Raw genomic sequence first — 16,250 nt, forward strand, 5'->3', positions numbered from 1 at the left:
TGACATCTCAGTAAAAGCAAAACAAACTCTTTACTGGCAAGCACAATGCCCCTCCTTATGAAAAGGCAGTAATTTACCACTACAAATATTTAACCAGGCCCTAAACACTAATACATTTCCTATTAGGAAAACAGAACAAGCCAAGCTGCTATAGATAGATACCCACTTAGAAATAATTGTAAAACTATACTAATAAATGTTACAAAACAGCCGATGAACAGAATAACATCCAACAATTAAAAATGATTAAAAATGATTAAAAATTGTCCAAATATCAATAAAATATTTCAAAACAGCAGACACATCACATAATACCCAATAATTAAAATGGCAGTCAATCAAGAAAAATAAACTTATAAAGCTGCCTTAGGGCCCACAACCATTCTCTGTCTTACACAGACCAGTAACTTCCCTAACTAGTATCTCTTCCTCACACACACACACACCAGTCACCTCCCTGACCAGTCTGTCTCTCCCACACGCACACCCGTTACCTCCCTGACCAGTTTCTGTCTCTCTCAAGCACACATACACACCAGTCACCTCCCTGACCAGTCTCTCTCAATCACACACATACTCTGTCACTTACAACCACACACACACACTGCCACCCAGGCACCCATTGTACCACACACACACAAGCTTGCACTCAGGCACCCATTCTACCACACACACACAAAGCTTCCACTCATGGATCCAGCCACCCATTCTACCACACACACACACACACAAGCGCTCACTCATGGATCCAGGCACCCATTCTATCATACACACACACACACACACACACACACACACACACACACACGGATCCAGGCACCCATTCTACCACACACACACACAGCGCTCACTCATGGACCCAAGCACCCATTCTACCACACACAAGCTCACATGGAGCCTCTTCTCAATGTTTGGCCCAATAAGCCTGGCCTCTGCTTCTCAGCCGCCTCTGGCCATGTGCAACGTCTCTCCAGCCGCCTCCCGTGGTGCGCAGGGTCTCTCTGCTCTTCGGCCCCGCAGGCCTGGCCTCTGGCAGCGGCGCACAGATCACTCCACTCTTCAGCCGTCAGCGGCAGCGCACAGCATCTCTCTACTCTTCGGCCCTGCCAGCCTGGCCTCCAGCATTGGCGCGCAGCGTCTCACCATTCTTCAGACCCACTGGCGGCGGCGCACAGGTCTCTCTACTCTTTGGCCCTGCCGGCATGGCCTCCAGCGGTGGCACACAGCGTCTCTGAATTCTTCAGCCCCGCCCTAGGGAGAAGGGAAGCACATGCGAGGCGGTGGAACACCGGGAGCCGTGACACACCTGCCAGTGCTTGGCGACACACTGGTTGAGAACCGCTGCAGTAAGGGGTAATAGCGCGTGGAAAACGCGTGTCCAATCCCTCCCCCGAAACTAATAGCACCCTCAACATGCAAATGCATGTTGATGAGCCTATTAGTTAGTCCTGCGTGATACAGAAAATAAAATGTGCAGCCAAGCCGCACAATTTACTCTCGGAAATTAACGCCTGCCCAAAGGCTGGCATTAATTTCGGCCAGCACTGGTAAAGTGTACAGAAAAGCAGAAAAAAATTGCTTTTCTGTACACCCTCCGACTTAATATTTATTTATTTATTTATTTATGGATTTTATAGGGATATTAAGTCAGAGGCCCCAAAAATAAAAAAAAAATAAAAAATCTTAAAAAAATAACAAAAAACTGCCCGTGGGTTGGAAAACAGACGCTCAGTTTTGCCGGAGTCCGTTTTCCAAACCCATGAATGTCAGCAGGTTCGACAACCGACGCCGGTAAAATTGAGTGTCAGCTGTCAAACCCGCTGACAGCCACCGCTTCTGCCAATAAGGAGGTGCTAGGGACGCGCTAGTGTCCCTAGCGCCTCCTTATTAGCGCGGGCCCTCATTTGCATACAGAATCGCGTGCTCAGGAGAGTGGTCTGGACGCGTGTCGGGAGCTCGCCAGCACATTTTACTGAATCGGCCCATGTGTTATTAGCTTAAAAGTTGTTTTTCCATAATTATCTGTGAAAATTCACTCTTGCAACAGTGTTTCCCAACCAGTGTGCCCAAGGCACAATGATGTACCTTCAGACTTGATCAAGTGTGCCATGAAAAGGTCTCTAGATGCTCAGATCCAGACCAGCTTCTGTTCTCTGCTGACAGAACCTCACAGCAGCAAGAGTCACCAGGGGTGGCTTTTAAACATGCAGGAGCACTTTTCTGAGATGTGAAATCATGAATGCCTCCTCTTCCTAGCATGAACCTTGGAGTGTGATAATCACTGGGCAGCATGCAGGACATGAATAACCAGGCCCCACTTTTTGTGGCACACACTACTTCCTCATAGTCTTCCTCCCTTGAATGCTTCCAGTGCCTGCCTTATCCCAGACTGAGTGAGACCGGGTGTATATGTCCTCAGCTCTGGATGTGACTGTTCTGAGAGCTGGAAGCTGCAGCAGGGGAGGAGTTCTGGCAGTCACGTGCAGCAGCCGAGGTAATTAATCAAGCTGGCTGCCCACACCACACTGACTTCTCCCTTCCTTTGCACTTGTATATGGAGGGAAATGGCTCAATGTGGTGAGTTATCTGTCTCTGCCTCCTCTGTTTTAACATTTGGAAGCGAGCCTGGTGAGGTTTTTAGTGTTTCCCTAGCTCTTCTTTTCACCATACAGCTCATCTCCCTGTCCGTATTGTCTGCCCTATGGAGACTGGTGTGCCATACACTTTTTTTTTTTAACGTAGGTATGCCTTGGGTTTGAAAAGATTGGGAAACACAGCTCTACAAGACAGGAGTTGAGTTTGAGTACTTTTTTTTTCTGTACCAGTAAACTGCCCAGACTTACTGACTCACAGAAGAAGTGGGTAGCATGCCTAAAACAAAATGTAAAAATTAGCAGTCTTGCATAGCACTTTACTGTTTCCTACTTACTCTGACATGCAATTAACGCACCTCTTACTTGTGACTTTTTTTTTTTGTTCTTCTCTGAATCATTTCAGCCTTTTCCCAGCTTTATCTGTAATTGCTGGTCATTAATCCTGATTGGGACTCACTCTGTATTTTGGTGATCTTGGTATTTAGTCCCTCTTCCCAGCCTCTGTTCTGCTCTCATGGTGCAACTGGCCCAGCTTAGAATGTGATGGCTTCAGACCAGTGGGCTGATGGTTAATTTCATTTCATCTTTTCATTTATTGTCCAATGCCAAAGGAATGCAAAGAATTTAAAGGTCCAAACTTTGAATTCATGTGAAAAAATTATTTTGTTTTATTTTCAATACGGCAACTCCATTGCTCAAATGCCAAATTGAAATAGTTCTTTTTAGGGTCCCCCGACACGGACCCCGTGTTTCGCCCGAAGGCTGCGTCGGGAGGGACAGGATAAATTTATGAAACTTTAAATGCAGAATGGTGTTCATACAGCTGACAGGATAAATTTAATAAAGGTAAGGGCCCAGGGTGCCCTGGGCCTGATTGGCGCTATTTTCCAAAATGGCGCCAACCAGGCCTTGCCCCGTGACATGACAGGGGCAAGGTTCAAGGACTGGACAACAGTCACATGTCCCCCAGTGACTTTTTTTTTACTTATCAGGGCAATATTGGTTTGGGCCGCAGGGCCCTTTAAGGTGATAGTGGCGTCATGCATTAGGGGTCGCCATCACGATTTTTATAGGCCTCTGCCATATTGTTTTCTCCCAGACTTTTACTGCAAGACAAAACAATGCAGCAATTCTGCTGCAATAAGTTGTTGGAGTGTCAAAATATTGCAGGAAGGTGTCCCCCCCCCCCCCTCCAATGTTATTGGGTCCCTTGCATGATAAAATATAGCAGCTTAATGAAGCCAGGCCTATAATCTTCTCTGGAAATAAAATATCTCAAGGGCCATAATATACAGTTAAAAAAAAATGCTATTTTGGCTACCTTTTTAATCTGAGTCTTAGACATAAACGAGAGGCCAGTTGACTCCCAAATCTCTAGTTTCATTTCGCATCAATATTTGACATCTTTGACATTCACAGAACATTCACTCTCTAACACTGGTGTTGTGCAGATCCTCAGAATTTCTGTTTCTGCAAGTTTAAACAGAGGCTATTGGCAGCCATTCAGCTAGTTACAGCTCTAAAACAGTGATCTAGCAGATCTATAGGGAGGAGAGTTCCATCAGAATTATATGGTACACAAAACGAAATATCATCAGCATATATATAATAGTGTTCCCCCAGGTCAGACAATACCTTCCCAAATGGTTGTATATATAAATTAAATAGTACGGTGATATGCCTCACCGTATGTTAACCTGACTCCAACATCCTCAAAAATGAACTTTTGAATCTAACACTAATCTGCTACTTTTGGTTCAGTAGAAATGAAGAAAACCATTCTAAAATGGTGCCACATATTCCAAATGATTTCAAACATAACGACAGGATATTATGATACGGTGGCGTACCCAGTGGATACGTCTAATGAGATTAATAGTAATGCCACCCCCCCCCCCCCCATTTATCTCTAGAAATATGGAAGAAATCAAGAAAAGAAAGAAGCAGAGTCTGTCTCCCATTCTTTTCTAAAAACATATTGGTCTACATCCATAAAATGATATTCTTTGTAAATCGAATCATGCAACTTTGAAGACCGTAATATAAAATATTCTAAATAAATAATTTGACTAATTATTCCTGCAGTAATACCCATTTTTAATTACTTTAATCAATGAAGGAAGATTAGAAATTGGCCGATAATTTGAAATCTCCCTAGATGGTAGTTTGGGATACTTTTTTATTGGGTAGCTTACTACCTTTTTCAAACAATGAGGCAAACATCTTTCATTCAATGAAGAGTTAAAAATATTTACAAGATGAGTGTATGAAACAGGTATACTTCAAATTACCCAGAATAGACAGGGATCCAATGGACAGCTGGTTACTTTCAACTGAGAAATTATTTTAGTAATTTCAGATATCATTAACTGTTCAAACTGTGTCCACTGTACAAGACTCCACAGGCAGAGGATAAATTAGTGGGATTAATATTAAAGGCAGCAAATGAGATATATTTTTCATCTTATCAACAAAGTAATCATCCATAATCACACAATCAGTAATTGGATCACCCTGATTTTTTTCTTGTTTTCATCAAATTACTAAGGACATAGAATATTTCCTTTGGTTGATTTATGGAGTTCTTTATCTGTTTAGAATACTATGCTCTTGTAGCTCTGTAATCTTTTAGATTTGATAAATAACCATCTTTATTCCCATGTGACTTAGACTTATGTGAATGACATTTACTTCTTAGTTTCCTCCTTTTATTTCTCAGTCTCATTGTATTCCAAAGTGTGGTTTTAATTTGAGATCTTATCCACTTTATTTTCTCCAGGGCTACATTACTATATGTATTGGATAGTGCATTATTCCAGTTATCTACAAGGCTAGTTATATTATCTAAATCAATCACATTAAAAGACTTAGCCCAAAAATCTTGACACTTTTCAGACTCTTTCAACCTCACACTTTCTTAACCCTAATATATTTATTTCTAATACACGCAGCTCTTAATTCAAAGAACAAAGCAGCATGATCTGGCCATGGAATTGGAAGAATAAATACACCAGCCTTAACTAATTCTTCTGGAGAAAATAACAAGTCTAAAATGTGCCTTGCCACATGTGTGAGTGATTGAACCAAGTGGAACAATCCACTGACCCTCATAACAATAAGAAACTCACTGGCAGCTACAGAAACTTTATGTATATGCAAGTTAAAATCTCCTAAAATAATCAGATTATTGGACTTGAAATGAAGATCCAACATGTCTGCTAACTCCGACATGGCAGAGGCAGTAAGACTTGGAGAGGGGAGGGGGAAATAAACTAAACAAAATAGCCAATGAAAAATTTGCAATAATATATACTTCACCCCTGGCTTAAATTTAATAATAATCTAATGAAGTTAAAAGATGTTCAATATATGGGCCCCCCATCTCTTTCCATCTTATGCTTGTGCTTCTCAGGTAAAACTTCAGGGGTGGGGGGTACACATATGATTAAGCAGCACCCTATTCTCAGTGTGCCAAGACTTGCTAATAAATTGTGCATCAAGATTATGCTCCAAAATTAACGCCTTAATTTGTAAAAGATAACATGTCTAACATATATGAAAGAGAAACCCCAGGAAACTTTAACAAATTTGTGTGAAGAAGTGAGCTTTATATTGGATGAGGGCCAGCAAAGGACTAATTTCTCTTTTTATTCACTAAAAACAAAAAATTAACTCTGTAACTTTTGAGGAATTTCAGAGACACTTGTGTTCTCTGATACAGTGAATCCCAACATTTTTAATTCAGGATCCACTGAAGAATAACAATAAAATCATGCAATTCATCACAGTATCTAATTACACCAGTCAAAAATGTTAAGTTATGTTAGAAGATGAAAAAACTGGGCTAGTATAAATAGTCTTCCAAAGGCACCATCTCCAGCCCAACTTGACTTTGTTATAAATTTATTTCACCCTACCCTTTCTCCTCAATCCCCCACCATCAGCTTTTCATACTTGATCAAGTGCTTAATTTGTTATTTTATAATTAACCATGGCTTTCTAAGACAAGAGCTTTGATTTTTGGAAAATGTGTTTTATTTCTAAGGATCTCTCAGCGTGTGGAGACCAATAGGACCCAATTACAGTCAATAAATGAGAGAGTCGCACTTGTTCAGGCCAAAATCAAGAAAATAAAAGGAAGCAAGAAGGCCATCAAGGTAGAACTTTTATAAGAGACTGTTGAGATTTGAGTGAACCTCTCTTTCCTTCTCTCTACCTCTGTGTTCTACTTCTGTTTTTCTTTCTTGCCTTTATTCTGTACGGTTATCACCATCATTCCACCATAACCTAATGGGATCATGTGTGTGGTCCCCAGGTGACTTCTCATCCTGCGGAAACACTTCTTTCCTTGACTACTTTTCATTCATGTCTGTCCACCAAGTCATCAAGCTTCATTTGTGTTTACATAGTGTCTTGTCTACACATGGTAATAATAACATGGTAAATGGTGGTAGAAGAAGACCAAAAAAGCCCATCTAGTCTGCCCAGCAATGAGTTTATGTGCATTTACCTAAAGTATGTCAAATTCCCATATAGAACCCAATTCCCACTCCCATTCTATCCTCTTGCAACTGTTGCTCTGTGCAGGTTTCCCCATCCCATCCAGGAAGTACAATCCAGCTATATAATTGCTGCCTTGGGCTGTAACTTGTCCAATGAGTTCATTACCATTCTCTTGCCACTAGGGATCCTCTGTGTTTATCCCATGCACTTTTGAAGTTTGTCACTGTCCTTCTTTTGTTCATGTGTTTGAATTGTTTTTACTTCTTCACAGGTATTTTCTAGTGCCAAGTATCCAGCACAAGATAAGTTGCTGGAATACAGTTCGATTTTTGCAGGTGTTGAGGATCAAACTTCTCAGAAGCAACCACGGCACAAGATTCAGAGTAAACATCGGCAACTGGAAGAGAAAACATTACAGGTAAATAAAGGACAGAATGATGGCATTTATTTCTATGAGATTTACGTCTTTTTATTAGGGGATTTAACAAATAATTATTATAACTACTGTTCCTCTTATAATCATGTGATAATTGTAAAGCCTGTTGCTAAGTTCTGTTCTCTGTAAACCGACGAGATGTTCCCAACGTTCGTCGGTATATAAAAGATATTAAAATAAATAAATAAAGTATAGAAAAGGGCATGAAAAACGTATATAGCTGAAGCAGAGTGATAGCAAGATAACTAAAAGCAATTTGTTTACACAAGTCAAAAAAGTGAAATGGAGGACTAATTAGTTTTATGCAAATATCAGTAAATTAAATAGTAATGATAGACAATAGCATTTCTATTACAGCCGACTGCAGTCATGATCTATGGCTTACCGCTGCTTGGAAGTGTAATGAGATCAGCAGCTTTCATGAGATGTTATCATGAGACTTATTTTTCTGCTGCCTTTTCCTCCTACTGCTGTTGCAGTGGTCTTTCCTGTCCAGTTTTCAATTGGTCTCAGCAGAGTGCGACATCTGGATACCAAACGGGAAAATGGACTATAAGGAAAGCCCCATTCTAGGTGAATAAGCAGGACAAAAATCAGCCACTCAAGTGAGTGATGTCATCAGACTGTACTGGCACAGACCTGCTGTCTGTAAGCTCAGAAGGTAAACCTTTTTGAGCTTACATGGTAGTCAATTGTCTCTTCAGTAGATTTTCTTCCGCTGACTAAAGATGAAAAACTGCTCTCTCACCAGCCACGTGACTTTCTCAGATTTGTTTCTTGATTTTTTTTTTCATTTTCTTGTAGTGTTTTCTTTCTAATTTTTCATTCCTATTTGTATTATAAAATAAAAATAAAAGGATTTAATTTGAATTAATTTACTTCATAATTTCAAGTAAACAACCATTTCAGTTGTGTGCAAAATGTGGCCACAAAATGGCAGCAGTAGATCTCTATGATGTAATGACTTGCGAAGGTGTGAGCCCTTTATGGTGTGGCGTAGTTTACGCAGCCTCGTAGGCAAGCCTACTAGGCCTATGCCGACAGCTGGCGAGCGCACCCTGATGCGGGACAGGCTTGGAGCTTCGCTTATACTAGCTGCCTCCCCCACAGGTTGATTCCTTGGGTTCTGGCACTTAGGTGGCACTTAGATGCCAGAACCCAAGGAATCAACCTGTAGGGAGGCAGGTCAGGGCCAGCTGCAGGCAGTTGTGGTCAGGTCCAAAGCAAGAATTCAGAATCAGGAAGTCAGGCCAAGGATGGACGAAGACAAACAAGCACTTGACAAGACAGACAGGCAGAGCAGGTCAAGGCTGGATGAGACAGACTGGACTAGGCAAGGCTACGCAGGAGCAACACACACTGTTCTAGGTAGATCTGTTGCTAAAATGAAGCAATGCTGTAGGACCTTTGCTTAAATAGCTTGATAGGGCTGACGTCATCTGGAGGCACTGTTCTAACTTTCTTACCGCAGGGTGTATATTATATGCGCACACGCACACTTGCCTAAGGGGAGGCGACAGCCTGGCTGGGATAGCAGCATCAGCGGTGGTCAGTGGCATGCACCAATGGTGGCATCCTGCCACAACAGGAGGCCTCCAGCAGCATCGGGCAGCAGCTGGGGTGAGTGCGTCAGCTTGTGGGGCAGTCCTGTGAGCCGCAAAATGTAACACAATCTCTGCTTAAGATGCCTGGGTCTATCCCTCAACAAACTGACTGTGAGGCCTGTAGAAAAATGTCCCCGTGGGCCATTAGATGCAGACAGAATAAGCTGACCTACACGACCTCACCACTACAAAAAAGCAAGTCTGTTCTTCTGGTGAACTAGCACTTAAGGAAAAATCCTCAGTCGCTGAAGCACTGCACTTTTTTCATGGAGGTAAGGAAAGGTCCCCATCCACTTATCAATTATGGCATCGAGACCATTAAGCGGTGCAAAAACATAATGAGTCATGGAAACACTTCACCCCATCCATATCAAGATCCTTGGTGCCAACAGTCTGTGGATCCCTAAAGGCTAAAGAATGGAAATGAAGAAAAGAGTGCATGGAGTAACTTGATGGTGCGGCGGTTACTACCTGTAACCAATAAGCCTTGATACTGTTGATGCAACTCCATCATTGCTCTCTGGTTCAACAGCAGGGGGAAAGGAGAATTGGATTCGTACAGCAACCAACGAGGGCTCCAACGTTTACGGTCTGGGGAAAGAATTATGGGAGTAACTTGCTGATGTGGCGGTTACTACCCTTAACCAATAAGACTGATAATTTGCTCTCTACTTCAGCAAGGCATAACAGGGAATTGGATTCAACAGCGAGGGCCCTGACTTTTATGGTGTGGGAAACTGATAAGCATGGGGGTAATGGGGAATTGGATTCAAACAGCAACCAATGAGGGCCCTGATTTTTATGGTCTGGGAAACTGGTAAACATGGGATAACCTACACTGTGCAGCAGATACTACCATAAACTTATTGGGCAGACTGGATGGACCATTTGGACCTTTTCTGCTGTCCTTTCTATGTTTCTATGACCCAAGCGGCATGGCTCTGAAGCATTTGGCACCAATGCATGTGACACCAACATCATTGAGTCACAGATAAAGGAAGTCACATGCATCACCAATTCTGGTTCCAGTTTGCTGCATTTCAGTTCATTGCTGCAGCAAGAAGAAAAAAATAATAAATGGAAAAAATACAGCCACACAGAAAAACCATGGGAAAATATCTGTAACTGAGACACACATTGAATTGAATTGCAAAGTCCTTTGTTGCAGTCTCTGCTGAACAGTAAACAGAAAGATATAAAGGAAAGGAACACAAAAAAACCTCCCTTCTTCGACAGCAGGTCTTTATGTTGATCCAAACAAAGTGTGGCAGGACATTAAATGGAAGACCACAGACTCCTCAGATTGAGCTCATGAAGGTTTCTATCAGCCATGGCAGAAATCATACAGCAAGTCAAATGAAAAAGAAAACTTAAACCACCAAAGTAGGATAATAGTGTGGGCTACACCAGGCAAAAAAATAGATCAGGCTATAATCCATTGCTGGTGAACAGAAGTCTGGAAAGTGCTAATCAGAATAAAGAGACCATGCAAATTTAAAGTGCAGTCCAGAGACGCTAAATTGAAAAATATAAAAAGAAAAATAACTTGTGTTAAGCATTGGCTAGATGGACTTCTCCAAAGCAGTTAAATCAGTCCAAATCAACTCGGCTGCTTCTCCTGCCAATGAAACTGGAATCAGACACAAGAAAAATATACACAAGCCACATTTAGGCCTCATCCACGAGGTCTCTCCAGCGATCCCTTATCCATTTTTCTGCAGGTCTTAACCGTGTCAACTGTCATAGAGGTATCACCATGAAATATTTTCAATTTGGCAGGGTATAATAAAGCATAGTGAAGATTACATTTTTGTAGATCTTTTTTAACAGCAGAAGCTTGCGTCTTTCTTTGGAGATCAGGAGAAAGATCCTGAAATATCAAGATCTGACTCCCCTGATAACGTATGTCCTGAAGTTTGCAGGCAACATTCAATTTTAATTGCTTATCAATATAATTATGTAATTTTATAATCAAAGCTCTCAACCTAGCAGCGGATGCTGGAGCTGGAGCCAGCGCAAGATGTGCCCAATCAAGCTTAATGTAGCCTCCGCCATTTTCGAGTTGCAGGATCTCAGGCAGCCAGATTGAAAAGAAGCTAACTGCATCATTTCCTTTAGCCAAGTATTTGAATATTGCAGTGGCGCGAATGTTTCTCAAGATCATCAATTTGCTCCAATAGGCCGGTATAATTCTTATCCAACTTATTCAATTTTGCCCTGGTGGACATGACAGACATTTTCAGATCGGTAACTTTCATGTCATGGTCATCGATTCTTTCCGACTGATCTTGAACAGTCTGGACTAGGTTAGCCACTTTTTCAGCAATTATGCAGAGGTGACTGTCTAATTTGCTAGATATTTTTTCAGCAAAACTATCCATTAAATCATGCAAGTACTTCTTGCTTACCCCCACATCTCACATATCTGTTGACATCTCGTCCTCAGTAAGCAGGTCTTCTACAGGCCTCATAGATTCCTCATGGGCTTTACTGCTTGGTTTCTTAGTTTTGGATTTGTTTTCTTGGTCAGTCCACCTCGAGGGGATTGATTGTTTATTTCTTTAGATTGTGACATTATATACCGAAGAGTCATGAAAAATAGCAAAACCAGGCAAAAAATATGAAAGAATTGGCAGGAGCTCAGTCAAGCAGCTGCTGACTGGTTCAGAGCATGCCCGGAAGTCTGCCAATTGATTTTTTTTAACATTATTCTCAAAGGCTTCTGGTTAAATTTTGTTAAACTTCTGCTGACGTTTCCCCATATTCCGTATTGAATTCTAAAGGATCAGTTGTCAATTTTACAACAAGGAATAAGCTCTCTACTACCATAAAAGTGTCTCAGCAAGGAAGTTTATGAAGATTCTGGGGCATATGACAACAACAATCCATGTTATTCCCTTTGTGAGATTGCACATAAGAATGGCTTAGTGGCATCTAAAATGTCACTGGAATCAGCATTCTCAACCTCTTGTCTTACAAGATTCTTCTAACCCGCCCTGTAATACATGCTCTCAAATGGTTTCATCCACCACATTTGCTGAAGGGACAGTTATTTCATCAACCTCTGATTTAAAAGACTGTGATGACAGACGTGTTCAGTCAGTCCTGGGCTGCACATATTCCTCCAGTACAGGCTAGACAATGCCAGTACTGGAGGAATATGGACCAAACAGAAGCGAAAGCTTCATATAAATCTTATGTAATTAAAAGCTGTTTTCAGAACTCTGACAGCTTTTGAAGCATTCATAAGGGGAATGATTGTTCAAAATAAGACAATAGAGTAACAATTTATTATATAAACAATCAAGGAAGAACAGGATCCTTCAGTCTGTCAAGAAGCACAATAAACAAGTATTCATCTACCAGGAAGTTTAAATACCATAGCAGACTCCCTAAGTCACCTCCAACCTCACGAATGGTCTCTATACCAGTACATCCTATGAAACATTTTCAAACATTGGGGAACATCACAAATAGATATTTGTTCTTCTGTTCATCCACAGACTTCTAAGATATTGTTTCAGGAGACTGGATTTGGATGCCATAGTATCAGACGCCGTTGCAGTCTCTTGGTCACAAGGTCTCTTATACGTTTCCCTCACATCCACTAATTGCAAAGACAATTCTGAAGTTACATCAGAACAGGGTTGAGATGATCCTAATAGTTCCTTTCTGGCTGTACCACGCTTGATTTCCTTGGCTTCAAAGGCTGTCAATAGTTTGATTATTTAATCTCACAATGTTCCTATTTCTACTAACCCAATTCAGTGGGTCCTTGTTTCACCCCAAACTTCATTCTCTAGCATAGCTGTTGAGCTCTGGTCCTTAATGGCATATCTCTCCCATCTGAGGTAAAAAAGTGGTGTTAGCTGCAAGGAAACCATCCACTGGATGTTCCTACAGTTTCAAATGGAAAAGGTTTTTTCTCTGCTGTAAATCAAGCAACCAAAACTGTTTCCAGTATAAAACCTCCATGTTGTTCAGATACCTTCTTCATTTATCTAAATCAGGATTAAAGTCCAATTCTGTGAGAGTTCGCTTAAGTGCAATAGCTGATTATCGCTATCATTCTGAAGACCTCCCAGTTTCCAGAATTCTTATGATAACGAGGTTCATAAAAGGTCTTTTCCACCTATACTCTCCTATAAAGGATCATCAGTGGGATCTGAATGTGGCTTTGTCAAGTTTAATGAAGCCTCCTTTTGAACTAATGGCAAATAATCATGTGAAATTCCTAATCTGGAAGGTTATTTTTCTCATAGCTGTCACTTCAGCTTGAAAAACAAGTGAACTGCAAGCACTAGTAATACATTCTCCATATATGCAAATATAGGGTAATACTTGGAACTCATTCTAAATTCCTGCTGAAAGTTGTTACCCAAGTCCACATTAATTGGAAAATAAACCTCCCGATATTTCCCCCAAAGCCTCATACCTTGCATGTAGAATAAAAGTTTAATCCCTTGGACTGTAGGAGAGCTTTCTACAAAAAACTTCTCAGCTACTAGTCTCATTTAATCCAGTCAAGCAATGTCATCCTGTAACCAAACCGGATGTGTCAGCATAGCTGTCAGACTGCATTACTTTCTGCTTTAAAAATACAAGAAAACATCTCCCATGCAGAGTGACAACACATCAAATATGGACAGCTGTCACTAAAATAGCTTTCTGCTTTGATACAAGATATTTGTAAAGAAGTTACCTGTTATGAACTCTGCCCGCGGGCTTCCCCGCGAGCAGGCTCCTCACCGTGCTTCTGCTGCTGACTTCTCCATCGTGGTGCAGAGCCGCCGATGTTCTTCACGGCTGGTACCGCAGTCAGTCCTGCTTCTTCACCGCGGCAGGAGCCGCGAACTTTGTCCTGCCTTCCTGGCACGGCGGGCATGCCACCGTGCTTCTTCGCGGCAGGAGGCCGCTGCCGACATCCCGTTTATCTTCGCGGCTGGAGGCCGCAAGCCCCGAGCTGAATTGGCAGCTGGATCCACCTTCGGGGCCTCCTGCAGCGGCAGGAGCCGCTGCCATCATCGGGGCCTGCCTCTAGGCCCAGCCCTGCTGCTCTGCGACGTTGACGTCGGTGCAGGACCGCTGTCCATGTCCTGCACAGCTTCCTGCTTCCTCCTAGGCGTGCGGCCGTGCCTCTATACAAGATTTAAAGGGCCCACGGCCGGATATGCCCTGGGCCCCACCTTGAGACTGTTTCCTGTGTCAGCCCTATAAAAGGGCTGTTCCTGCATTCCGTCTTGGCCTTGTATCGGAGTTTCTTCGCTCCTGGAGGATTCTGCCTTCCAGTGCTCCAACAGGTCCTTGGTGTTCTTCATGGAGCTCCTCGTCTCGTCTGCTTCTTGTCATGTCTTCGTCTCCTGAGGTCCTCGTCCAGGTTTCCTGATGTCTCGCTTCCTGGTGTTCCAGCCCTCCTTGGTGTTTGTTCTTGTGCTCTTGAGCCTCCCGTTCTGCCGGCTGTGGATCTCCGGGTGACACGTTTCTGTCTGTGGAGATGCCAGCAGTGGACTCTTGTCCTGTGCTCCTGAGCCGTCCTGTCCTGCCAGCCTTTGTGGTGCTCCGGATGACATCGGCTCCGTTGTCGAAGTTCCGTCTTGGCTGGATTCCTTCCTGCGCTTGTCCCGCTCTCCGCGTGGTCCATGACCAGCCTCCTTGGGCTGTGTAGGGCGCGCAGTGGGACAGGGTGGTCCGCTACCAGCCCATTGGGTCCGCCCATGAAGGTGGGCTGAGTAGGGTGCCCTGAGAGACAGTGCCAATGTCTACCTTCCCAGCTTCTCGTCTCGTCTGGACTTCGTCAAGTTCCTTGTTTTATCTGTGATGTCTTCGCATCAGCCTTGGTGTCATGTCTTCGCATCAGCCTTGGTGTCATGTCTTTGCATCAGCCTTGGTGTCATGTCTTCGCATCAGCCTTGGTGTCATGTCTTCGCATCAGCCTTGGTGTCATGTCTTCGCATCAGCCTTAGTCTGTCATGTCTTCGCCCTAGTCATAGTCTCATGTCTTCGTGTCAAGGCCTCCATCTGCCCTCATCCTCAGGCCAGCCTGCTGCTCCATGCTGATCCTAAGCTGCAGGTCCGAAAGGGCTTGGAACGGTCGGAGGACTGTTCACCTCCCAAAATCATCTTGTTGGCCTTGGGAGCTTGCAGACCTGGCAGAGGGTAAGACCATGTCTCTGCCATGCTGGGACATGTCACCAACCTTCGGTTCGGTCCTAGATTCGTCTGGGGTCAGGCCGAGGCCCAAGGGCACACGAAAAAACCTGTGCCACGTAACACTACCTGGTCCACTGTTCACACTTTTGTTAAATGCTACTGCTAAGATCTTGGACTCTCAAACAGACAATGCCTTCAGGCAAGTAGTTCTTAAAAACTTATTCCAGTAATAGCTTCAGTTCTCCAGCAACCTTTGAGTGTTATTAGGAAAAAACATTTTCAAAATGAGCAACCTGTTGCACGTCCCGGTCGCGTTGGCACCGCTACCGGCCCTGCTCACCTCGTGCTTCCGTCAACCAGCTCCGGGCACCCTTCCCTTGCGACCGCAGCCAGTTCACGGCATACTCGGGCTTCCAGTTCGCCATCCTCCTCACAGCGGAGCTACCATTGGGGCTTCCTGGCGTCGGTGTCCTCGGCCACGCCCCTAGGCGCGCGCGCCCGATGTTACAGCCCTTTAAAGGGCCCAGGGCGGGAAAACCCGCGGGGGTGCCTCCCAATGATGTCACATAGATGCACTATTTAAGGCAAGGCCCTTTCCCCAGGACCTCGCCTTGGCAAATCTGGTCGACACCGTTGGTGCAGTGAGTTTGCCTTCGTGTTCCAGTGTCTCCGTGTTCCTGTGTCCTCCGTTCCCAGTGGCTCCGTGTGTTCCTGTAACCTTTCCAGGTAGTACCTCTCCGGACTGACTTTTTGGTACTGACCACTGCCTGCCACCTGGAACTGACCACTGCCTGCCTGACCATTCTCTTGCCTGCCGCCTGGAACCTAACCCTGCCTGCCTGACCATTCTACTGTCTGCCGCCTGGAACTGACCCTCGCCTTGACTACACTCTGACTGATTCTGGTTTTGACCCTTGCGCTTCACTCGGACACTCTCTTCTGGCCTCCTGTTACCATTAGGCC

The 16,250-nt window shown here is 43.6% G+C and overlaps 1 protein-coding gene across 2 annotated transcripts in view; it reads left to right on the forward strand.

Moving 5' to 3' along the window:
- The window catches only part of LOC115090608 (WASH complex subunit 1-like), a 161,863-nt gene that overhangs the window by 100,829 nt on the left and 44,784 nt on the right, over nucleotides 1-16,250 (forward strand). For both annotated transcript variants that reach the window (XM_029599948.1, XM_029599949.1), the window contains exons 3-4: nucleotides 6,640-6,751; nucleotides 7,369-7,515. In XM_029599948.1, the coding sequence (XP_029455808.1) occupies nucleotides 6,640-6,751; nucleotides 7,369-7,515 (259 nt within the window). The remainder of the gene's footprint in view (nucleotides 1-6,639; nucleotides 6,752-7,368; nucleotides 7,516-16,250) is intronic.

The sequence above is a fragment of the Rhinatrema bivittatum genome, chromosome 4 (assembly GCF_901001135.1).
Source record: "Rhinatrema bivittatum chromosome 4, aRhiBiv1.1, whole genome shotgun sequence".
In the NCBI taxonomy this organism is placed as follows: domain Eukaryota; kingdom Metazoa; phylum Chordata; class Amphibia; order Gymnophiona; family Rhinatrematidae; genus Rhinatrema; species Rhinatrema bivittatum.